Source organism: Vanessa atalanta, chromosome 8 (assembly GCF_905147765.1).
Source record: "Vanessa atalanta chromosome 8, ilVanAtal1.2, whole genome shotgun sequence".
NCBI lineage: Eukaryota > Metazoa > Arthropoda > Insecta > Lepidoptera > Nymphalidae > Vanessa > Vanessa atalanta.
The window spans coordinates 7,086,196-7,114,084 of NC_061878.1; the positions used below are offsets into that span (position 1 = coordinate 7,086,196).

General features: G+C 32.9%; 1 protein-coding gene across 2 annotated transcripts; it reads right to left on the reverse strand.

The window, feature by feature from the left end:
• Positions 1 to 754: 754 nt before the first annotated feature.
• Positions 755 to 27,465, reverse strand: LOC125066096 (E3 ubiquitin-protein ligase RBBP6). Of its 2 annotated transcripts, XM_047674028.1 has the most exons (18): positions 27,031 to 27,465; positions 26,563 to 26,797; positions 25,812 to 25,923; positions 25,175 to 25,302; positions 24,917 to 25,083; positions 24,625 to 24,715; positions 22,482 to 22,573; positions 22,058 to 22,123; positions 21,528 to 21,785; positions 21,085 to 21,134; positions 20,854 to 20,925; positions 20,394 to 20,458; positions 19,306 to 19,395; positions 18,908 to 19,159; positions 18,667 to 18,756; positions 18,231 to 18,431; positions 17,839 to 17,907; positions 755 to 3,707 (listed from the first exon to the last, which is right to left on the reverse strand). In XM_047674028.1, exons 1-18 carry the CDS (start codon positions 27,194 to 27,196, stop codon positions 935 to 937), a joined length of 4,977 nt encoding a protein of 1,658 aa, XP_047529984.1. In that variant the 5' UTR covers positions 27,197 to 27,465; the 3' UTR covers positions 755 to 934. The 2 variants fall into 2 exon arrangements, with proteins under 2 accessions (XP_047529984.1, XP_047529985.1); XM_047674029.1 differs by lacking the exon at positions 21,528 to 21,785.
• Between the last annotated feature and the right edge of the window lie 424 nt (positions 27,466 to 27,889).

Below are 27,889 nucleotides of genomic sequence, written 5' to 3' on the forward strand. Positions count from 1 at the left end.
ATCATCATCAACAGTAATGATGCGGTGAGGTGAGAAGTGGTGAGGAGAGGGAAAGGTAAAGTTTAAATAAAAAAGTGAAATGCGATACATAAAAAAAATGATTTTTAAAGTTGTATTAATAACATTGTAAGTTTAATATATTCCATAAAGATATTTTAAAAAAGAGAGGTAAAAGGAGCCAATTGTTTCAGAGTCGGAACAAGTCATAGTTAGTGTACCTCGGTTTTTTATAAATAGCCTATGCAACAAAACCATAATCGAGACGAAATTGGTATTAGTATTTTAGTCCCTAGAATAAAGTTAAATATCATAATTCTCGGTTACATGAACTAGATTCATGTAAAGTTGGCTTTTTCATTTAATCACTTATATCTCAAATTAATGTAACTAAGGACACGTATAATAGGCTCAATACATACCCAACGTATGCATACGGTTTTCACCAAGGAACGGATTGATTCATGAGGAAGGAAAGATTTATATTTATAATCCATTACGGTTTTGGCTGATATTTGATTATTATCATTTTACTTGCGGAGCCGGGTAGATAGCTTAGGCAGACCATTAAATAAAAAGTATAAATTCAACCCCATCATCATCAATTATTAATTAGTATTAATGTTACATTTCGACTAAAACTGTGTTATTTATTATAATTACTATTGGCTTTTTAATATTATGGCGTCAAATGCATTTACAAACAGAACTATTGGTATAATAGGTATAGGAAAAAAACCACCGCGTTTCAATTTTAATCTTTATTTGTTAAATATATGACTATAATAAGAATAATAATGCAGTGCACTAAAACGTTATTACCTGAACTTTAGATTTTAGATATCTATTTATTTAATAACAAGAATAATTAGGTAATAGTTTGACAGAGACTTGAAAACCAAAGTAAATAAAAGAACGCAGACAAGTTTAAAACAAACTACTTATGTTTATATTTCTTCTTCTTCTTACTTGACTTCTTCTTATGCTTGCGCTTCTTCTTTTTCTTTTTGTGTTCGTCAGAACTTGAATCAGATTCGCTTTCGCTGTCACTAGCAGCGCGTTTCTTCTTTTTCTTGTTTCGTTTTTTCTTCTTCTTTCGCTTGCGAGCATCTGATGATGAAGAAGATGATGATTCTTCTGAATCGCTTGATGACTCGCTGTCAGAGTCTGGTTTCTTTTTAACATTTGTCAGATCGAGTTTAATAGTCTCATTATCTAATTTGGCTTTTTTGGATTCACTTATTCCTACAGGAGACTCATCCCTTGAACGTTCACGTTTTTTAGACTCTTCTTTTGTATCATTATCAGATTCTACATTTTCATCATAATCTGGTTCAAAATGGGCTTCATCTAATGTAGATTTTTTTATCTCTCTTTCGAGTAAGTTCTTTGCTTCTAAAGCAGCTCGTTCTTCTCGACTTCTAGAATTATTTCTTTCATGAATGAAACCCTTCTTTTCATCCTTAGATTTTCCGCTATCCCTTTTTTTGAACTCATTGCTTTGATAGCTTTGATCTGATTTAGAGTTATCAATTACATGTCTTCTTTCAGATTTTGGTACATCGACTCTACTTAAATGTTCATGTTTACGAGCTCTATCTCTTTCCACTGTAACTCGTCGGTATGGTGCCTGTTCTCGTTTTGGCGTTTTTGATCGAGATTTTACACGTTCAACGGTACTTTGAACAAGTCGCGGTTCTCTTGACCTACGAATATCGTCAACTTTTCCGCCGAGCCTTTCTTTAACAGAGAGTCGAGGAGGCGGCGTTTTAGAAAATCTTTTTTTCTTTTCATTCGTGTCTGCGGCTCTTTGCTCCTGATCTGTTACAGGCACAGTGATTTGGATATTATTTAAGGAACCTTTTGATTGAACATCATCGCCGTATAATTTAAGACGATCGCTACTTATTTTTTTAATTTCAATTGGTCTTAAGGAATTAATAGCTTTTGCAAATATAGCATTTTCAGCGCGTTTTAAAACTTCTGACGTCACTTTTCCTCCATCTTCCTCTTCCTCAGGAGATGTTATTTCACCTGGTTCTTTTGATTTTTCTACATTTTCTTCATCTACTTCCCACTTTGATAAGGCTGGTAGAGGTGCTAACATTTCTTTACCGTTATTGGTTCCTTCAATGTCAACCTCTAATTCATCTGTTGCAGCTTGAAGTTCTATGCCATCGAATGGTTCCTCCTTATTGTTACTATCGATAATTTTAGAATTAACAGATTCTTCAACGTCTTCCGTTTTTACGTAATTTTCAATAATTTTTTTATCGACCGCTTCTGCAGCTTCATCACCATATAGGTCATCTGGCACTTTTTCGTTACAGTCAGATTTCTTTTCATCGTAAGCACTTTTAAGTTTTTCCTGATCTGTTGCCTCCATTTTCTCAACAGTCTGCTGAATAGATTCTTCCTTAGACTCTTCTAAGACTCCTTGTTCAGATTTTTCTTGATCATCGTCCTTTTTAGAAGTATCCTTTTCTTTTTTTTCTTTTTTATCACGTTTCTTTTTCTTTTCTACGTCTTTTTCTTTTTCCCTCTTTTTCTTTTTTCTATCTTTTATTTTCTTGTCCTTATCTTTGTGCTCTCGATTCCTATCAGCAGATGACTTATCGCGAGTTCTTTCTTCTTTCTTTTCCTTTCTATCATGATCACGTGATCGTCCCCTAGAGTCACCACGTTTATTATCACGAGGTTCTCGGCCACGCTTAGGTGACAGACGTACTTTCTTTTCCGGAGAAGATTTCTCGTGACCTCGTTCCCGTTCTTTATCGTTATCTCGATTTCTTTCATAATCCCGTATGCGATCATCTCGAATTTCTCTACTTTTCTCGTACCCCGGTCTTTTATCGACTTCTCGAATTCTATCGGTACGATCAGTTGGTTCCCGATTATCATTGAAACGTTCCCTATCTCGGCCGTCCCTTTCCCTATGTCTATCATTATCCGTGTTAGGGTTACGTCTCGAGCTTCCTCGATTACGGGGATTAGACCGATATCCCGATCGCATCTCTCTATTCGAATTACTATCATCTCTGTAATTTTCTCTATAATTGGAATCATTAAAAGCAACTGAAGTCGGTTCTCTAGGATCGGCACTAGGTGGTCGATAAGGTACAGCGTTATCGCGGAAATTATGAGGCATATTTTCTCGAAAGTTGCTTTCTCGGTATAAATTATTCCTAAAGTTATTATCTCTGAATAAAGGAGGAGGTCCACCTCTAAAATTACCATCCCGATATGGAGGTTGAGGTCCAGGATCTCGATATGGTTGTCCATCTCTGTAGGAAACAGCGCTTTGATCGCGATAGGAGTGACCCGGTGGTCTAAAATTATCTCTATATCGCGGCGGGTGGTCTGGTACATGAACAGGTATTTCATTAGAAACTGCAGGAAGACTTGGAACATCTCTGTACCCGGGTGGACCTTCAACAAATGGAGCTCTGTATGGATCTCTATAATTAGGTGGTGGTATTCTGTCGCGCTCGATTGGCCCCGACGGACCGAAAGTAGGTTTTTCAAATGGTGATGGTTCAAACCCTGGAACTGGTGGTTCTACACCTGGGGGTATGTCTTCAAATGGCGGGCCATCATATCGTCCCCTATATCCTGGAGGAGGTTCATTCGATGGAGGGATGTTACCCAACGGAAGTGGTTTACCGAGTGGTGGGTATCCGGGTGGTGGAGCATTATTTCTTGGAGGGTACCTGAAATATGAAGATATAACATGATTTTATTATTATAAATAGTTTTATAAGATTGATGAAGTGCACAACTTATCACTAACCAAATAAGTACCTTTGAAGTAAGTTTAAAACAACAAAAATAGTGTGTAAAAGGAAAGAAATATCTTATTTTAACTTGAATGTAATCAGGAAATATTTCCTGTTCTTTTCAATTACTAGTAATTAAACAAAATGTATGATTTTAAAATTTCATGCTATAAATTAGATAGACAGAAATAAATGCAATATTTGCCTTACGGAAGGAACCTGATCATAATATTTACCAGATTCTTAACTCAATTAAAATCGTGTTTATAAAATTGACAAATAAATTAAATTTTAAATAAATTATTTCTAAATTATGTACGATATTAGAAGATGCTGATTTGTTTTCAATTTGTATCTACTAAAAAACTTTAAACACAATTATCTACGGAGCAAATAAATCCCAATCCAGATTCTTTACTCGCTTAATTACGTGTTTAGAAAATACCGAACGTATCTAATGAAAGCAAATAATAGTTTTACACATTTGAGGTAGTCGTTTATTTTGTTTCACTGGATCTGCCGATCTTAAGCAAAACAAGCTCGAGTTTTTGTTTTCGACACAAAACATTATCATTGTATATGTTTATTTTAGTTATTAGAGACAGTCTAGTTATTAGGGCGCCTTCTGGGACGTCTCACCGATGGTCTATTATTTGACCATCATCGGCGAGGCACCCCCCCAAGCGTTCGGGTTTTTAACACCCCTGCACCCTAGATTTTCAATTTTTTGTAAATTTGACAAATAATAAAATTAAACCACCTATTTCACTATCAAAGAAAAATAAATAAAAAAACAAATTCAATCATAATTATTAATATATTTAGAAAGTTCCATTATTTAACAACAAGTAAATATTATATACCACTATCAAAATAAAGTATTTTATCACAAGTTATACTACACTGGTAACAGGTACATAATAAGTGAAAAGCTCAAATATATAACCTTTTTCGTATATAACAAATCCTTAGTAATTCACTTTTATTGAATTGATTTTAAATCTTAAAATAATAATAATAACATATGCTTAAAATTATTATTCATTTTAAAAATAAAATGTACAATACAAATGATATTATACAATGGATTACATACAACGTGCTTATAACTCTTTCAGACAAAAGATATTGACATTCAATCTATTAATAGTATTGTGGCGATTATATATTTATACTATATTTTACCAGACCAATAAAATTTCATGCAGTTGTGATTAATTTCTTATAACTAAGGAAAATGAAAAACAGTATAGTGAAGATATCGGCAACTTCACTTTCTTTGTCCAGATCCAAAACTACTCAATTAAAAAAAAATATATAGTGAATGTGAAAAAAAAATACATGCAACCTGTAAAAGTGTTTTAAGAAGGTGCGTGGATAAATTTTAGAATGAAATCGAAAATGAATTTACTATGTGAACATATAAGTATAAAAGCTCTCTATTAGCCTCGCTCGCTTTAACTATTATTTTATTCGTTAATAAAATACAAAGTAGTAGTAGTAGTAAGTTTAATTAGAACCAGTGGATAATTTTTTAAGTAATTAAAAATGGATTTTTAATTTACATTTATGATACAATAATAAAACAGCATATTTTCTGTTAAAAATATAACACAAATAGAGACTTTGTTAGGCAACAAACAATTTATTTTATTATTAATTATAGCCTGTTTCCTCTGCCAATCCAAAAACATCCGCTAGAGGTGATTTTAGTATAGTAGTACAAGTGGTACATGTTTTAAATTTGCTATTGACAATCATGTTAAGCCTACGAATTTCTAAGGTTAATAATTTCTGTGCAAAATAAAAATATTATGCCCATTAAACATTGTTCCTATTATAAGACCGAAAATTGACAAAAAAATGTCTGGAGTGTATTGATTGATTACGAAGAGCATTTTAAAAAAATGTAAAAAAGCATACCTTTGTTTGTACAAAGCATTCAAATTCCTTAGGATCGTAAGTGAAAGAAAATATGTGTTGATGAGGATTTATACATTTAAATATGTAGACGTTCAAATCTATTAATCTGTTTAACTGATAAATCAAGTGGGAAATAATAGTAATGATATAGATAATAGCTATTGTCGTAAAAAATAATAACAGTATTAACAATAACCAAAAAGCTCAATTAAAGCATGCACTAAGAAATTAAATTAAAAATTAATTTAATTGCTTAGTGCATCAATTATGAAAAATTAGACACTAACAATGAGAAACTTATCGTTGAATATCAGTTCAATTAGTATCAGAGTTAGATTAAAAAAGTAAATGTCTGTGATGCTGAAAGTCAGAGAAAAGAGAATACTGAAGTTCAAAGATTAATAAAAATTTCTATGCTCCTGCTGTTGACTCATTAAAAGTGATTTACTTCGGACCAAAAATAAATCATGAATCATTCGTTACAGTCAATATTATAATAAATATTGACAATTATTGTCAATATGGAATTTAAACATATGTACCCCGCTTCTACTAATAAAAAGGCACCTTTTGTTATTGAATATATAAGCTTCCGTCCACAACGGTAAGCATTTAACAATAAACCAATGATAGAGCAAAATGGAACGAGTGTTCAACCACTTAGTTATGCCCTTTATAATTATTTAACGGTGTATTAAAGATTCACGATCGAATTATATTTCAGATAAAACGTCTATCACTAAATCCTTGAGAGTAAGCAAAACTCCATACAGTGACACAAATTTGGAAAAATTTATCAAATTTAATAGAAAAATAAAAAGTTAATAAAGATCGTGATCAATCCGGACAAGCACGAATAAGTTTCTTACACGTGCTTGCCCGTTTTAATTATTCATTTTGGGTTCAGTGAGTAAAATATCCTAAGGAAATGTCACATGGATCCACTAACCTGCACTGGAGTAGCGCGATTGAATAAGCTCCAAATATTCTTCTCATGAGAATAGGCTGTTTCTTTTTTACTATCGCCAATTCCAATCAAAGAAGGACTAAACAAAAACAAATCCTAAATTCAATTTACTCCATGCTATTTGCTATTTACTCTGCTATATTATGCACTATAAACAGTTCTTTATTAATATATACTTTAAATAGAACAAAATTTTCATTAAGTTCTTAAATATAAATATCATCTTTCTACGAAAATTTCTATAGCAAATTTGTCGACATTCATTCAAAATCTTGTTTTAATTAATTAATTTATTACATTACATTAATTATGTATATTTATCTGTTCATAAAAAATATACAATTAAATGTATTTCGTCAAATTATTATCATCTATCTTACCTCTATATGACAGTTGCCTAGATCGCGAATATGTTGAATTTCAGAAGTCCGACAACTCATGTAATACATAGCAAGCATATTCAGAACACTTAGATTAACTTATAGTGAAAAAATATATACAATAAACAATATTTCATTCGCACCCATTTAATTTAGCAAAATTAGAAATAGTAAAAGCAATATGTACAAATTGACTTCTCATTATACTTAGAAAATAAATTACTAATAAACAAAAAAGCTCTACTAGATTTCAATAAAGGCAGTTATATTTTCTTTTTACAAGAACGCTAATAAGAAACCTCTCGATAGAGGTTTCTCTATTTGAAGATGAACTGATAACATGATTTCCATGCCATTTTTCTCGGTCTAATGACAGGACTAGATATTCATGAGACACTGATCTTGGTCTAATTTTGTTTTATTCTTATAACGTAGTAATGATGACTCGTAAACCACAAGTACACACTCAATAATGTTATCATCAATTATTTATAGAGTTACTAAACACTACAAATATTTTATAAATATTCACCACGTTATACACAATTTTCAAAATACCACACTTTATAATTCACAATAAACGTTTCTGCATTGTTATAAAAGAATTTATAAAAAGTATGAAAACAATTCAAGTTATTTTGACTGCTTTTTAACATTCTATAAGTGTACTTTTGAGATTGTATTGTACTATATAATTATAATTACATAATTAATTAAAAAAAAAGTAAAACCTCGGCTAAGTCATAGTATTATTAGGTCCTTACTTATGAAATTAACGTTTTGTCTACTCACCACCTTCAAAAAATTTATTGATTCTCGCCCCAATGGTTTTTTAGTAAACGGATATTGATCCATTTACTAAATTTGCTTATAATATGACAAAAGTGCATAGATAACAACGGTGCATACTTTGATTAATTTAAAGTATTCTACAAAAAAAAAATACTGTATATTCCTCCCGTACAAAACGCCATTCTACATACGTAGATGACTACAGTTATAAAATTAGATATATTTATAATTTTATCAACTAATTATTTTATAAATATAGCTTATAAAATTATAATTACAATTATGCTTTCTTTATTTTTATGATTGACATGATGCAGATAATTTCAATGAAATTGGAAAAAACTAATTTTATAAAGAATGTTCTATTATAATTTCATTATAAAACATCATCGCAATTAACAGATAATATTTTTTATTTCAATATACCAGAAATATTATAACATAATTAATATTGAATATATCATTTAATTAATGATTACACGGGATTAAGTAACATTTTGTAAATATTGATTAATACACATTATAATTGCATTTTTATTACAAACATTTACTACTGATAAGACAAAGAAAAACACGGAGGAAACACATTTTATTTAAATTATATATCATAATAATAATGTACTACAAACCGTTAAGTGTTTGTGTTATGTAAACATTTATAAATAAAATTATTATTATAAAACGTTTCAGTACTTAACGTACATGTTTCAGGAACATTAGGTAAGAACATGTTCGACATGTTTGGTACCATATCTAGACAAATAACAGGAATATTTATTATTAACAGAATTATAAGCACTTACGACACATTTAGTAGGTATGTAGAAATATATATATATATATATATAATCTGTCATATTATTAAAAAATAGTCTAATAATTATGACAACAATTAATCAATTCTTATTGCCAACCTAACTAGGTTTTTTAATTAATTATTGTCTTTATCATTATATTAGAAACGATTTTTACATAATTAAAAGTTATTATACAGCTTTAACCAGTAAGAGGCGGTTCCGATCACCCATTATACTATAAAACTCACATTAAAATAATAGTATGAAAAAAGCTAGGGTCGAGGTATTTTTAAATTAATTTATTTTATCAATTATAGGAACCACCTTTACGTTTTTTAATATATAATTAATAAAAAATATACAATCAACAAAAATTACATTTTTATTAAACATAGTTATTACAAATAATATTTATGTAATTTTATAATACGATGTTAGTATATAGTCTTAAAAATCTCTAGAAATTATCTTTAAAAAAGGATTTTATATGGATATGAAATTGTAAATAAGACAAAAAAAACACTAACACACACATAATGTTGTCTTAGATTTTCGCGATTATTACACATTGAAATAAAACTAGTTTTTAACGGATTTAATCGCGTATATTAATTATTTTAACATCCCGACGTTTCGAGCACTTTGCAGTCTAGTCTGCCCGTGACCACGAACACTGCAAAGTGCTTAAAAACTAGTTTTATTTCACTAACACACACAGTAATTTTTTCAGTAGTCAAATATAAGAGAAATAAGAGAAACAAATTAATGACAAGGCTCACAAAAATTAGGTATGTAATAATATAGTATAGACCGGTAAAATTTTTTTTCAATATATATATTTTTCTGAACAAATATGGACTTAAAAAAAACTTTCGTTATCCTCACATTTAGACAATTACAGAAAACAACGTTAACATTATAGCATTAGCAATTCTGTTCATGTTTTTTGTATCCTTAAAATTTATATGTTCTACAAGAACACGAAATTCACTCATGTCACGTCAATAGTTTAAATTTAAAACGCGTACAGCCTATGTAGTAATACATTTTACTGAAACCCTTCCCATAATCGCGCTGTATCTTGTAGTATAAGTTTAAGGTATATTGATTTAGTAGATTTTTAGTTCGGCATTACAAAAAATACAACTGTATAATAAACAGAAAAGAATTACAGAAATGCTTTTGTCGAAACTCTACACTAATTGGTATATATTACCTAACTATGACAGAATATACAGATTTATCGTACAATTTAGAATGTCGTTCGTCGTTTTATACGTCTAATATAATAAATTATTAAATACACGGCCTCTACATACAAATACTGCAATTCAGCAGAATTCCAAGAGTAGGAAGTGACCAATGTCGACGAAAGTCCAGATTGCTCTGCGATCGATGGATGCATCTAAATAACCTACATTTTTCAAATTAAGCCATTGTACACTTTTTTTTTTCATAAAAAGCGGATCTTGTCGGACCAGTTACTCTCAATCGCAGCGACTCTAGCGTCTTGGTAAAATATATCAGGCCCACGTGGAAGCCAGAGTTGCAAGATGTGTATGTAAGACTGTGACTAAATTTATTGAAGGAAGTTGAAGGTAATTTCATTCAAAGAAGGTAAAAATTTATTATTTTTATTCACAGCCCGCATATGCTTTATTACAGACAACAATAAACAGATTATTAGATGACAAAATAAATATACAAAAGTTTGAACTACTAGCGACACCTAATATAATTTCATACGTTATATTGTGTGTGTGTTTTTTTTAAGATTTATCAGTATTTTCTTAATGCTTTTGATCGAATGTTAATTTTATTTTATTTAATCTGAAAACAAATGTAATTCCTATATTTTTCTTTTTCTATCATTCATTTACAATTTAATGGCTGAAATGTATTTATTCGTATTTTTTTTACAATGTATAATAAAGTATACCGTATCTACATGTAAGAAAAAGTGTCCAGGTATAGATAAAACTGAAATAAATGTTTCTAAAAAAAATTAGTCCAGACTGGCACGTGATTCGGCGCAAGCACACATATTATCGAACGTGATGTTTGTGTCAAATGTTACATTACATTACGACAATCGTTAGGAGATAATCGTTGGAAGTTAAACCGTCGTAATAAAATTGTTCCATAGCCCTGCAGCTCTTCACGTTTGCCGCCACAATAAACAGTTTTCAATTTATATTGACAATATTTTCGCGTTTTCCCAAAATAGCGACATAATTGCAATGAAAAATTTACCTTAAAGATGACACTTCGTTTGACACTTAAAGAACAAGAAATTGCGGAGAAAGAAAGGTTAATTATTCGATTGGTTTGAAAGACGTATTACATTAGCAACCTGTAAACCTGCTGGGCTAAGGCCTCCTCTCCCTTTGAGGAGAAGGTTTTGAGCATATTCCACCACGCTGCTTCAATGCGGGTTGGTGGAATTCACATGTGGCGGAATTTCGTTGAAATTAGACACATGCAGGTTTCCTGACGATGTTTTCCTTCACCGCCGAGCACGAGGTGAATTATAAACACAAATTAAGCACTTGAAAATTTAGTGGTGCATGCCTAGGCTTGAACCCGAAATCATCAATTAAGATGCACGCGTTCTAACCACTGGGCCATCTCGGCTCTAAATATAGTATTATTAGCTTCCTGATTAACTTGCCTTAAGCCTGAATTAACGGTGTGTTTGATTTAAGAAATGGGTTTTTCCATTATAGTTTGAGCCAAGAGTCTATATACATTCGTAAGTCAGCATGGGCGATTCCTACGGGCTCCTTTCAGATTATCAATCTGTCCTAAATATTTTATGAGATTTATCTCAATAACAATCAGAGATTCCCTAATGAATAAGTATTGATACTTATCGATAATCTATTAAATCCAGCAAGAGATGAGGAAGAGGCAGTTATGAATTTAAAGGCTGTATTAGAAATAGCACAACAATATGGACTAAAGGTAAACTGGAAGAAAGCCATCCTCGTTTGTCATAAAATTGAGTATTTAGGACACCCAATCAAGAATGGAGAAATGAGCCTCGCTCTGAAGAACACAGATGCAGTGATACCAACTACTAAAAAGCAAGTCCACAATTTTGTGTGATTAACTTCTTACTCCAGGAAGTACACACAATGCACTTGATAAGCCCTTGCACAGACTTGCTGCGGAAAGATGTGAAATTAAAGTTCAGCGAGGAAGAAAATATTGCATTGAATATATTGAAACAAAGTTGGGGGAAAAGTCCTGTTTTAGAAATTTATAATTCAAACTTACCATCGAAACTTCATACTGATGACTCATCCATTGCATATAGCAATAGCAGAATGCTATTTTGTTACCCATATCGGTTGCATCCAGTGTATTTTATAAGTCAAAGAACAAGTGAAACTGAATCTAAATATTTTATTTAATTATAAGCTGGAGGCTTTAGTCATCATTGAAGGGATGAAGATATTTCGCCCTTATTCGTATGGAATTCATTTCAAGATTGTCACAGACTGCCAGGCATTTAAATCAACCTTAGAAAAAGGGCCTGTCTGCTATGCTGCTCAATAGATACTATTGGATCAATTTGATTATAAATTGAAACAACGGTCAGGGTAAAAAAGAGGCACGCTGATGCGCTGACCAAACATCCCTATTATGTCATGTTAACAAACAGTCAGCAAGATCAAATCAAGACCGTTTAACAAAATGATAAAGGGTTGAAGGTCATGTAAGATATTTAAGAATAACCCCTGTAAAATCTTCTTGTCACAAAGAAGATCTTAGAGAAAAAATTATTAAACAGGTTCAAACAAAGGATATTTCGCATAAAAACATTAAGGAAATCATAAATAAATATGTAATTTGAAAATATAAAGAATCAGGAGAAAGAACAATCTGAAGAAACTGGAAGAATTTAACATTACTTGTATACCATATTTAGTAGCTACGTTTTAGAAGCTAAGAAATACAAGAAAGCAAGAAGACATTTTTACAAGTCTGATAATAATTACTTACCGAGGAACTACTGTATTTACTACCAATGAACTCAAGCAAATTTTGCCAGGTAAAAACATTTTGCATATTTCCATAACTATTGAAATCCCCCGAGGAAATGAGCAAGTAGAGAGAGTTCATAGAACCACCATATCAGTGTTAACAAAGTCATGTGTAAGATAAGACAAGAGCTAAGAATTAAAGTGAAGCAGTTAATTCTCAAAGTAAAAGAGAATAATAGACGAAACTATAATAAGAATAGAAAACCAAGTTCTATATATACGGAAAGGGGCTTGTGGCTATTAAAGAGATTCAATTAGGGACAAGTCTAAATTAAAGCATACTGTACCTTGATCCGACTTGGTACCTTGATATCGGGTGATAAAGGTTAAATGTTATGATCGATATCAGGTAGAAAAAGTGGACACTAACATGGAGGGCTCTAATAAAACTTATAGTTTAGCTGACGAAATGAAAAGGTATTATAAATATTTGGACCTAGAATAGGGAACCACCGGGTCATTTGAACTGTAGATTTGCTTGGTATTTGATGGTAAAAATTTTGGATATATAGATGTAATTACGGATATATTCATTGTTTATTAGATAGGTTAAGTATATAAATGTAGTATTGAAGTTGAATGGCTGTGTATGGAGGGAATATCTAGGGTCAAACATGTTTAAAGGATGGAATGTTGGAATCTTGGGTGTGAGAGTACGATTTACAATGTAAGAGCGAGTGTAGTAATGACGGAGACAAAATGTGAGAGAATAATGAAAGAGCAAGCGAGACGAAGAAAGAGTAACAATGACAACACAACGTATTTAATTGCAACGTAATCTTTATGGTTTCGATACAAATATCTTATTTTGCACAGTGAAGATCTTCCTCGTACACATTCAAATCTCAAAGTAATTCATATGACCTCACCAAACACTTCCAGCGGTCAATACAATCTACAACTGAAAGTTAATGTGAAGTAGATCATCAACTCCACGGTTGCTTTCTCAACTAGCTCAGTCTTTTAACGAAATCTAAATATAACAAATTGAGCAGCAAAATATCTTCCATTGAGACAAATGAAACAAATCGGAGCCAAAAGTAACTACGACAGCATATAGAAAAAGGGAAAGTAAAATATTACCATTTTTTCGTCTTCTGTAATATTATTGCGAAGTTACTTCTAGACATAAGTTTATAAAAAAATACATATCTCTTCATGATAGTTTCAAGAAGAGTTTAAAATGTATTTTATTTCATAATGGAAATCATCGTCATTTGCATCAATGTCATTGCAACAATACTATTTAACAAAACTCAAAAATATTATCAAAAAATTAGATTGATTGTGTTGTATTGAAAATGGTTATTTTCTCACTTAGTCGGCTAAGTGGATACACAAAATACCTTTCCTTTATTGGAACGCGGAACAAGACTGATTTAAAAATATGCTGAATTACAAAATTACTAAAACTATATAAGATGATAACTATATATAAAAATATATAAGATGCTTCGATTATTTTTACACCTGAACTTTATAACAAAATAATAATAGAAACTAATGTATATATCACCCAACAAAAACCTGAAAATAGATTTATCTCAATATAAAGAAGTTTTATAATAAATTTCATCTGCGCTAGATGCGTAGCGTAGATATTTACTAAATACATCTGAAGAGATCAAAAAGTTTATCCATTTCAATGTTAATTACAAACTAACACGGTTAACCAATAAGGACGTGACTGTCTTAATAAGATGAAACCATAAAAAAAAGACTTACATAAAATTAAAATCTATACACGAATAATGAGTCCAACCTATAGCATTATTTAAATCAATGAGATTCATAAGTGAGGATTATTTGATTTATTTGTATTAGGCAGACTGTAAAATGGGCCAATGGAAAATGGAAAAAGTATTACAGAAACACTGTTAGAAATATTAAGAATTAAATATAGAGCATCGCACTTTTATCCCATAAATCCTAACAACTACAATTAGTGCTTCAGTTGTTTAGTAAAATTCTGTACGACCGGGTCTAAATACTTGGTACATCACTTTCATATATTAGACTAGCTGTTGCCCGCGGCTTGCTTCGCGTGGAAGAGTAATATATTTACAGATTAACCTAAAATATTACGTTAATTTAAGCCCTCTTTGTTTATCATTTTGGGGTGTACTTCGCCCCTTAGGATAGAATATCCAGAAACGCTTAAATATGTATCTACTCATTTTTAATCAGTATCCCAAAAGCAAAGCTTCATTTTTCTAACTTAAAAACTTCCCTACAACCTTTCAACCCCTATTTCACCCCCTTAGGGATAGAATTTTCAAAGTTCCTTCCTTAGTGTGTATCTACTCAATAAAACAATCCTACTCACAAAATTTCATGGCCCTAATTTTAATAGCGATGCTGAATGATCAGGACAAGCATTCGATAAACAATATAAAAACAAATGCAACCGTCAAACCAATAAGATATCTTGTAGAGTCAATAAAAAATATTATGAAAATACCATAATTCAAATCAGTTGCATTATGTTTGAAAGTCTTAGGCTATTGTCCAATCGATGATAGTCATACGTAGGCCTATACCTGATTCTTATCTATTGCAATACTTATTGAGAGTAAGTAAAGTAAATATACTTCATGTAAAAGAAAGTCAAACTTTAGTTATGTAAATCAACAGATTACATAATAGAGATATAATATAATAAAGATTGCCTTAATCGCAAGAACGTTATTTGCAAAGACATGACGGTACCACACAAATATTCTTTTTAAGAAATTCAATACAGGGAGTGTAAAAGGGATACAAAGAATAAAGATACCAAAAAAACAATGATCGAGAAGAAAATAGACAACTGACACGTAACGTAATAATAAAATAAGATTACCCAAGGAGAAGTTGCTCTAAACTTTTATCGAATATAAGTAACATGGTCCACTATGCGACAACTAACCCTTTGAAACAATCTCTGAATGGCAACAAATCGACTTATGTAAATATAATCTTTTTATCATTATTATCGTGTATACTAATATCATAAGTTTCATCAGATCGGAAGCACGTACGTTGCAACCCCAAATATCGATGTTGTAACACCGCGCCGTCAATTGAGATGAGAACCGAATGGGACTTTTACGACTGAAATAACCGTTGTTCGAACAAGCGGTAGGGTCAACAATTTTCCAAGCTCGCGATATTTGTTTGTGTGGATTTTTTACTACATTATTTAGAGATTTATGGCTGTATGATTATTTTATTGATTAGATTAATAGAATGGGAAAACATTGTTCAAAGTCAATCACCTGACATATTTTTAGCAGTTTAATACAAGCACATTTACAATTACATACAACATAAAATACCATTACTACTATACAAAGATATTCTGCTGAAGGCTTAACCTCCTTTTAGCTTTACAAGAGTTGGATATCTTGTTCAGAATTTCTTTGGTAGCCTTTACACGAAAACTGTAATGGCAGTAAGCTGTAGGATTTTAAGGATGAGGTACAGACACACAATATGTTTTCATTTACAAGGTTACATACCGTCAATATATGATCTAAAATAATATTATTTATTTTGTAGCTTTTTTAAGTAAATCCTTAATAGTATACAAAGCACTACTTAAACGACTGTCAATATCATTATATTATTAATATCTCAATGCATAAACTACTTAGTTTTCATTGGGGGATGGCCGTCGTCGACTGTTAAAAAAATACGTCATCAGTACAACTACTATAGGTAAACCACCGTAAGTTTGACCCTGACAGCCACCGGCGGGCAGAGCGGGCGAAGTGCTTGTTACGACTCGAAATGTTGATACATATTTATATCAACTAGCAATAAGATTATACAGACATATAATTTTTATAAATGGCTGTGTTTTTCTTGGAAGTATTTTTATTCAATTTGTTTTAAATGTATTGCAAATAAATATATTAGTAAATAAATTACCCGTGTAATAACATAGTGTGTAAATAACATACAAAAATCAAAGATACTACTGAGATGATACAAAGATGATACTACTACAAGGTAGTAAATATTTATTTCTGGTAGAATTATGTAATAATGAATTAAAATGAACAATGTATTTTACTATTTTACTCATTAATCATGTACTTCGTTCAGTGTAAAAAGGAAATAGAAAGATGTATATTTTTATTAATCTAAACTTTCTTCAACACTTCAACATTCTTTATTTAGAGATTCGATGATGTACAATAATATTTTGTTTTCGTGACATAGATTTGACTAAGTACGCATATCGCAAGATTTAAAAAAAAAATCCGTATGAAGCGAACGCTATGAGAAATATCACGCGCGGATTAGCCCTTACGTAAGCCTTTACTGTGACTGACAGCGGTCATGCCGCAGACCATCTGGAGGCCTAAGTTTACGGTGGTTTACCTATGGTACTATTGGGTACTATTGACAGAAAAAAATATATATATTTATAGGAGTTTAGTTAGGTACAGTACCATAAAGTTAAAGGCACTAACAATGAAATGAAGTGGACATTTTAACATCATTATTTGCTTGGACAACGTGAAAATTATGCGAACCATACTAAGCAGGTCTGAATCGAGGAGCAGTGCGGGGGGGGAGCGCGGCAGGGGGTAAGGGCCATTTCGAAGTGAACGATTTTAAGAAAACTTTGAATACATTTAAATTAAAGTATGTTTTGTCTCTTGATTTAAGAGACAACGCATATTATTCAATATTAATAATTTAAAGAATGTTTAAATATAATTATATAATATGTATATCTAACAGTATTCAGTCTTATATTTTTAATACTACAAAATATATTAAATAGATCTTATATATTAATACTTCAGGAAGAACACAGCACAGCCTCGAAGACAAGTCGATGTCGATGTTCAAACTTCAGCATAATGCGCTTGCTGTACAGCACTGGTTAATACTCACCACACAAATTTTAATGGTGAACATATTATTTACCATCGTTTATTAAAAAAATAATAACGAGGAATACAATATCGAAAATCTTATAATTATTCTTTAAAAATCACGTAAATATCAAAAATAGAAGTCCGCGATTATACCATTAAAAGCACTGATCTCAAGCACAGGTTCAATCCGTTCGGCAAATTCCTAATTTCAAAGAATAAACGCTTTGTCGTAGGCGCAGATTTAAGGCACGTGGAGACGCTATTTAATCTTTTACAATCGTACCTGGCTCCGAACGGTGGCTCAACACTTCGACGTGGTGGCGACAAAAGTTCATCGTATACTCCAGCATACCTGTTAACAATGTGTCAAGTCATGAATGTCTGTTTAATTGTCGTGTAGTGTTATCGTTAACTCAAAGCTCGAGAGCTCGAATCATCTATGATACTCATTATGGATTTGCGAAAAAATTGCTTTTTGAACGAACTGTTATCGGAAATTTGAAAGTAAACTTACATATGGATATAAGTAATTTAGTAGAATAGTTCGGTAAAGATAAATAAATATATATATAAGGACCGGAACTGCTAGTAGGGCACAATACAGCTGGCACGGCTTACGTCAATATGAGGGTTTTTTATATTTATTATTTTTTCGATCGGAATAGACATATATACCTGTGCGGCGACAGAGGGCGCGGCGACGAGCGCAAGTCGGGGCGGCGCGGCGAGCGGGGCGGCGAGTGCGGCGCGTGCGGCGCCAGCGGCCCGAGCGCCGGCAGCGGCCGCAGCGGCGAGCGCAGCGGGGAGCGCGCCGGCGAGCGCAGCGGCGTGCGGTAGCGCAGCGGCGAGCGGTGGCGGCGCCGCGGCGACGGGGACCTGGACAAACGGAGCATTCCTTACTTTTAACTTTCATGTTGCTCCAAATATTCGCCACGCCACGCCAAAATGTATCGAATTTTGACTACTATCTTAATAATTATCTGCATGATTACTTAATGTTTGTGTTCACTTTCGTTTCAAGTCTATACGTAATGTCGTAAACATCGTCACAATCTGTGTCATTCTTTCTAGTCTTTTTTTATAGATACAAAACGCTAAATGCTAAACATACCGTGTTAATGATAGAGTTCTATCTCGAGTACGCCGTCGTCGAGGTGACCAAGGCGAACGACGCAAGCGCCCACGTGAAATCGACCTCGATCTAAAATTAAATAATACAACATTTATTTATTTAATTTTATGATACCCTGTATGCAAGAATAGAACAAAAATAAAAAATAAAAATCGTAAGATTCGATTAGGGAACTTTAAAAATATAGAACAAGATGATCACAAAAGTCGAATAATCTAACCTAGAATATCGGAGCCTGCTCGTAGCACGACTGCGAGGACGAGCGCGCGGCGAGCGCGGAGAGCGCGGTGAGCGCTGAGAGCGCGGCGAGCGCGGCGAGCGGGGAGAGCGCGGGGAGCGCGGGGAGCGAGGAGTGCGCGAGCGGGAAGGGCTGCGGGAGCCCGAGTGTGCGCGCCGACGTTCTTCCCGCCTCTTGGCTCGCATCTCTTTCTCACGTATCATTCTATTGAATGCCTCCAGCGGGTCCTCATGCCTACGAAATATGACACTATGAGTACTTCTTATATCTACAATTCTATGAAATAACCTAATAAAAACACATCGATTTTATCTATACTTGAAACATGAAAACGTATATGTCATGTGAAAATAACTTTGTATGTCGGTTAAAGTATTTACCCGTTAGGCGAGTCCTTGATACCGGGTGGCGGCGGCTGGTAGGGCTCTGGCGGGAAACGCTCGTACGCGCCTGCGCGCCCGTACGCAGGACTGTCAAATAAATAATACTTTTAAGAGAACAATTAAAAACTCGATCAGAAATTTTTTATTTTTTTTTCGTTTGCGTTAAGCATTTATTGATATTAGAATTTTCATTTATACGCTTGATAATATCAACATAGGGGAAGTAGTAGTATATTTTTAGTTCAATTATTTTATTGTTGTTGTTTAATGTGTTTATTTATTATTATTTCCAAGCAACATCACAGTCGAGAATTCAAGATTATAATTTTAATTGACTTGTGTTTTGATTGCTGATATGTCGCTGTTTTGCTAACACAGTAAACACTGGACTAGAAATCATATTTTTATAAAATATATAGGCGGACGTTCAAAAGTGTCACATGATAATCTTGACAAACAATCAGTTTGTCAAGATTATCATATCATAAATTATATATTTAAAAAAAATTGTAAATCGTTGACAGTCTTAACTAAATATGGGGTGTTTTCAGGATAGATTTGTTTATTCTTTTTATCATGCACTGTACTCCTAGCGTAGCGGAGATGTATCTCCAATACCACATTTCGAAGACGTCTATCATTTTAAGTAATTGTTTCAACGAATTAGATGTCAAGTATGGTGGGGGAAAATCCCTTGATTGAGGGAAAACACCTAGCCTGGCAAACTCGCGTCCGCTTGTACATTACAGCTTTGGCAATTTGAGTTTTTTTTTGGCTTAATCTCGAATTTACTTCCTTCCTGGTCTGTTATTTTGTGTATTATTACAATTTAAGGTTTCTTAATATCACGATAAGTTGACAACCAATAATTCTGACAAGGAAACCAAATTGTAAAAAAAGCTGTTTAAGAGTTGGTGGTTTCGTGTACCAATAACATTTATTATTTTTTAAACTGAACGAATCACATCTTAAAATAATAACTGTATAAAAAGTAGATGTAGCCGAACAGCAATATAACAAAATGAGTAGAAAACGACCAACTTATAAGCCATTTTTTTTTTATTTAACGGAACTACAAAACTTACTTGTTATAATGCGATGGCGGCGGAACTGCTGGCATGTAAGGAGGCGGACCGCGATTATACATCACCTATAATTAATAATAAAATTATATTCCTTATAATAAAATACAAAAATTAAATTTAAATTTAAAGTAAGATGCTAAAACCAAAACTATAAAAAATATCGAAAAATACTGAAGGATGTCTTAAGGCCGATTTTATTAAAAGCTAAAATCATCGTCAGATCTATTTTCCTAACAGGGAATCGGATATGTTAGGGGTACGAATACCAAGTACAGAAGTATTTCCATAGTTTACAAGCCACTGGCGATTATATTTGTTTTAATATTACTTCTCTGACTCAATGGGTCGTAGCGAGATGTTATAAAGTCTATAATTATGCCTTCTAAAAAATTACCTGGTAATGAATGAATAGCAGCAAAACTAAATAAATGGTCAAAACTTATTAATAGATTAGACTAACTTGTGACGACATCGGATCTCTGCGTTCATCGATAGTCGGTGTACTGGCACGTTGCTCATCGATTCTCGGCATCTAATAACAAAAAATTACTATATATGACTACATCTTGAGCACAACAATTAAAGCGAATTTAACGATGTAGTTGACGAATTTCGCCTTCACTGATTGTTAATACTTTTAATTAATAGTATGCTATACATTAATTTCGGAAATTAAACCCCTAATACTTACATTTATAGGAGGTCCGTCGATACCAGGTAGCTTCATAGTAGGTGGTGGCCCTGAAACAAAACAAATACAATTGTAATCAAAAGTTCCTAATATTTAGCAATTATTTCGCTCAACACAGAAAGACAATGTTACATCAATATAAGGAAAACCCATCACCAGTATCAAGTCGTTCTTAAAGCTATCGTAAAGAATAACTTAAAATAATTCAAAAACATTTACGAGTGCAGAATACATTATTGAGAGTGATAATAATAAAAGCATAAAACTACGGCACTTTTTATTTGAACAGGTAACGATTCGTCGTTTAAACGACAAGACAACGTCTCGATCAAACAATCGATCACTACTAATAAACGAAAACGTATAACGTATGAGCTATTTGTAATATACATCCAACATTCAATGATTAGCATGCATAGCTGTGTAGCGGTTGCTATGAATACCGTAGCGCGACGAGCGGTGTACGGTCGCGTGTCGGTCGCGGTGCGGGCCGAGGGGCGCGTGCGGGGCGGGCGGCGCGGGGGGGCCGAGCGCCGAGTAGGGCGCGTGCGGCGCGTGCGGCCCGTGCGGCGCGTGGTGCGCGTGCGCCGGCGGCACCGTCACGGTGATGTTGTCATCGGCCGACCCGTCCGAGTCGTCGGCCCGCGCTCGGCCCTCGCGCGGCTCCCGAGCGTCGCCCGCACTGCCCGACGCGCCCGAATCTACCACAGGCCACGCATTACACGACTCGTACGAATTGCGCCCGATCGATTTCGTTCCATTTCATGAATGTTTTCTACTGAATCCTACCGTGACCAATAGATACGTTTTGTGTTTATTTACATATGCTGTGTTGTTTGCTTTAAAGTACCTTATGCTTAAATGTCTATTCAACTTATTTTTCTCAGTGTCGATGTATTTATAAACCTGTAAAGGAGAAATGAGGATAGGCTGGAAAAACATCTGACAATTAAAGTTTTGATTATGTACTAACCATTATTTGGGGGAGCTGGTTGCACTGGTCCATTCACCGGTTGGGCGGGTACAGGAGCCGGTGGTTCTGAAAATACCAAAAATCATTATAAATAGTAACTATCAATACATAATGTATATTAAGTATGTTTAAGATATATTATAGTGTACTTATTATCACTTTTTACTTTTGGGAACCCATTTGGATAAAATAGAAAGATGGTTTGATTTATCTTTAAATAGATGCTCTCAATAAAAACAACATATATAAATAAGGTTATGTATCATAAGTAAAACTCGACATTAAAAAATAGCATTTTAGCGGATGGATAGGCGAACCATAAAAATTAAATTGAGGTTTTTAAATATAGTATTTTTTAAAAAGGAAATTTTTGACATGTGTGTTGTGTAAGTATGCAATTGTATAATACAATAATATAATTTACCTATGACTGGTGGCGCGGCGGATGGCCTGTGTGGCGCTCGCCTACAGTATCCAGTCTGGTTGCGAAATGCAGACACCGAATTCCTTAGAAACCTGAAAATAGGATGCATGTAATTAAGGATTAAGAGGTATGAGACAACCATATAAATTATTACTAATTACTATCTATAAATCTTGTACTAAGTATGAATCTTGATAATGTCTACACAATAATGTAAACAATTTTGCTACGTGACGATTCAACTGTTGAGCAAACTGACATGTTACATCATATACAGAGGATACATTTGAATAATATATTTTCTCGCCTATCGCCTACGTGGTTTTAATTAACCAATTTATTTTATATATGAAATATAAAATTTAATATGGTAGGTAAGCTTTAATTATAATAAATCATTCATTTTCTGACTATATGTCCATTTTGTTAGTAACAATTTTCGTATCCTAGTGTTAGTATAGTAAATAAGACTAAAAAGAAAAACTGTTAATAATCACTGCTGCACCATTCCCATAGAGATTGCACGACAGTGAATAATATACAAGCAGTCAATTCTGCTGGCGATCATGCTATGGCACTGCCAAAATATGGCAGTGTTGTTTTTATGCATTGTGGCATAAAAACAATAGACCCGACATTCTGCAAACATTCCCGATACCCTACAGTATCGCGGCAGTCCCATCAGCACCCTGAACGCATTGTTATATTGCGAAGGGCGTTGTACGACTTTTAGGTATAATGAGCCCACAGGCTACACGAATAAAAGCAGTATAGTGTGATCTGAACAGAGTAGTTTTAACATCGTGCACACCTGCGGGCTATCATTAACATTTACAGCCAGCGCCCTTTGTTCCCGTTCTATGTCATCATCGTCCCTGAGGTCAGAGGTCAATAGGTGTCCTAGGTATTTAAATTTCTGTACCCTTTGTAGTACCGTTCCATTTAATTTAACTTCCGGAAAGTTAACCGCACTCTTACCTTTGGCCTCAAAGACCATGAGTTCACTTTTACTCGCATTGTATTTTAGTCCTTAGGTCATGACGTTCAGCTCACAAGCGGCGACAAGTTTTTTAAATCCACATATCGACCCACTCAGCAGCACCATGTCATCAGCATAACTTATATTGTTGACACTCACTCCATTTATACGACAACCGATACAAATGCCACTGAGCGCGACAATCAGGACGTTGATGTAAAGGTTAAACAGAATTGGGGATCACCGTCTTACCCCACATTCTAATCTATATAGCTACGACCGGATCTATATGGTTCCCGACCATCGCACGCAATTGATCTGATTTCCGTACCAGTACTTACAGATATTAATGAGTTCTGATGGTAATTTAATGTCTTCTAATTATTTTTAAAGAATCTCATAGGCAATAGGTCAAAAGGCTTACGACGAAATACGACGTCTAGAAAACATGTGTGGACAGAAGTCTCATGGCTAATATAATATCTGACAGTGTGCTTAACACACAACACAGCGTTTTCATTTGAAACCCAACTCGAAAGCCGAACTGATTATGTTGAGGCTGAATATGATGTTCCAGTTGTGAATTGAGCACTCTATCAATTACCTTTGAAATAACTGTAGCCAACGAGATAGGACCATAATTACTTCCGACTGAAATATCAGCCGTCTTATTATTAACAACTAGTATCACTACTTATTTATCATATCTTTAGGCAAATATGAGTGACTTAGACAAAAATTTAAGAGCATAGCTAGCAGTTAAGACCCCAGTTAATTGGGGTCCTGCGTGTTGCAGATGCCCAATGCTCAGACTGTCGTGGCTAGATTTGCCTCTAGTCATCTATTTTATTATCAAGCTCACTTCTTTAGCAATGCAACTAATACCCACCTTTTGACCAGGCTGAGCATTAAGCATCGATTGCGAGCGACCCAGAGGTGATCTGACTGTAAAGTGATTCCTATAGAGATCAGCTATTTCTCCCGGACCAATCACGCCATCGACACACACAAGAATAGCCTGTCTTGTATTTAACTTATTTATAGCCGTCCAAAACGAGTGAGCCCGATGAGATGTTCCGTACATCTCATTTGATATACTTTACCACTAGATCTGTGAACTTTCTTTTTTTGGAAATTGCTGGTAATAGTAAAAAATATTATTACCTGTTAGGTATTAAAGTCGTTGGTGCAATTTCCTTTTCCCGACAATCTGGACATTCATGATCTTCAGACTCTAACAGAGCTCCACGGATACCTGAAATGAGCAAAATAAATATCCAAATATTTATTTGTCTTTTAAATCTGCTATTTCAATATATAATTAAGCTATTTATCACATCAAAACACCTATTTACTTAAAACAATCTTTGTTTACATGTCTTGTTGATGAGTGTGTACTTATATTGGGCAGCTAATATGTAATATTGTAAAAATAGTGACAGTAAATTTTACAAACATTCATCACAAAAAGAGTTTCCACAGCAGGGAATCATGACAGCATCTGTGAGCAGATCTCTGCAGAGGCTACATAAAAGCTCATCTGGAATAGTTGGCTCAGGAGCAACTGGCGCATTTGTAGGTGTGTCTGCCCCTCCTGCATTTTCAGAAGCCAAGTAAGCCTCACTAAAATAAAATATATAGGTAAAAATTAATTAAACATTAATAATTAATATAGATTTATCATTCATTGAATGTAAAATAAAACAATGCTTACTGATCTACAGCTGGAACAGCAAAAGTACCACTTGGAGTCATCATGGCTCCTGGTGCTTTTGGTCCATCCACTGGTACCATAAAACTACGAGGTATTCCTGTACTTCTCCTTATCTCTATTGGATCACCCTAAAAATTATATCAAAGTTAAAAAGTTGGTATATAATTTTTAATGAAAAATGTATTAAATAAATTATGACAAAAAATATTGTAATACTGTATTATTGTATAATTAAAACCATTCATTATAGTGTTTAGGTGGCAACAAAAAAGTTTTTCTGCAATATAATAGAATTATAATAAAAAATCTTTAGGCAACTAAACATTATTCATTTTGATACCACCAGCTATAGATTTGACATTGATTTCATTTGAATTACAAAATAGTATTATTTATTTGTTAAACCAAATAAATTTATAAGCTTATAAATTTATTATATACCTATCATATTCACATTCCAATAATAAACTGTCATTCAAACTCTTTTATTAATATTTATTTACATTTCAGTTGACAGCCTGTTAAAGAAGTGGATTAAACAATTATATTGTATTCATTTGCCCCAATAATAATATTAAAATTATGTTTTAGAAGGACTAATAAATAGGATATAATAAGAATCTTAGATAAATCTTACGGAGTTGGCAGCTGGACAATCTTTGATCCAATGTCCCTTCTTCTGGCATTTATAGCAAATATAATTGGATGGAACAGCTCCTCTTTGGTTCTGTCCTCTAATTTTTTGATAACTAGAATGGAAAAAAAAAACAATTTTTATGATACCTTAACTACCTAGTATACATAGGCCGAAGTTTAAATAAATTTTCATATTCAAATGAATATTAAGTATATATTAACCTTCAATTTTTATTAAGACAAACTAACCCAATTACAACCAATTTTCAAATAACACAGTTCAAGTAAAATTGCTATTTAGAGATTAATTTTTTTTTATTCTCACAAAATAGTTTTCTCAGCTTTTTTTGTAGACTAGATATTCTAGTCTCACAAAAGGAAAATAAAAATTTGAGGTAAGAGGAATGTATTTGAACTGCAAATGAAGAGAACATTTTGATGCTCAGCAGCAACACAATTTGCTAAGTTCACATCACATATTAACTAAGATAGAAAATAGATATAGAAATAACTGTTTTTCACCATGATTCTTACCATTTAATCATTATTTATTGGTGGGTAATTTTATACAAATTGGCATAAGAATTATTGTTAATAAGTAGAAATTTAAAATAAAGTTAGTAATATTTATAAAAAGTTTAAAATGATCAAAATGACAGTTTTGGAGGATTTTTTTATATTTATTTTTAGTGCTAATGCACTGTAACTGTTGGAAATAATCCAGGATTAGTATATTGTAAAAAACTTCTTACTTGCTGGGATCATAATCAAATGTTGACTGAGTTATCATTGCATTAATTTTATCCTGCTCGCTACCTTCCATGCGAGACAAATCGGCCAATCCCTTATTAACTGAGACATCTTTCTGAAGTGCTGACTGACTATTATTTGACCCTTCCCACTGTTTCTTTGGCTGCTGAGAAAGAGGTACTCTGGCCACGAGAAGTGATGTGTTCTTTGGAATTAAAGTATTGTCATCCACATAAACTGAAATATAATTACAACTTATAAGCATATAAACAGCACAATTTTGCAATACTCTAAGAATTATGAAAGTATTTATAATGTCACATTGTATGTAAAATAAATAGCTTGACCTATATTTACATAATTCGTATTAGAAAATACTATAACTTTTGTGGTTAAGATTAAAAATATATTCATTTAGACAAATTTCCAGGTGTAAAGAATTCATTTATGGCATATTTTTTATTACCAACCTTCTTTTGTCTGCGCATTAGTTATCTGAAGATCAAAGTCAGAAGTTTTTCCTATGCGCTTTTGCTGTGAAATTGCAGCTTTTAAATCTCCTACTGAAATATGCAGTCCATCAAAAGTAACGGTGTCATAATCCAGTGCACTTTTGAATTTGTAGTGCACAGACATTTCCGTAAACAGCAGTACATTAATATTTTATGTAACATGACAATATATATTCACGTGTTTAAATTGAACTGTTTTAACGAGCTATAAGCTTTATGAAGAGTCCAAAGAAATGCAAAAAAAATTCTTTATTAATCACTCAAATACGATTCAATACAAACACTAAGACCTATTATAATAACTATTTGGTTTTGTACATTTATTCTCGGGTACTTAATTACAGAAAATAATCAATATTTCGCTTAGCCTTTCAAATGCTTGCACCGCCATTTAAAAACTTATGTACAAGGCTACAAGCTATTGCAAGTAGGTATTGCATGTTATCATCTTAAATATAGATACAAAATGCCGACCATAAGCTAAAATATTGAAGGTTTTCTAAAGATAATGTACACTATCAGTTTTCATGTGTTCATTTTATCTGCAAAATGTATTGAAATTTATGTTTAGCACAAAACACCTAATTCATAAATAAAACCAAAATGTCAAAAATATATTTTATTATTTCAAAAGGAATGTACATATATAATTTACAATATATTTTTGATATCAATAATTATTTGGTTGAAATTATGTGATGTATTGTACATTAATTATAATTTCAAGTAAAAGTTATGTAAGTTATTGGTAAGATTAATGGATAACGGCTTATTAAAGTGTTTTTAACTATAATTCTTTTAGATTTAGCATTAAAAT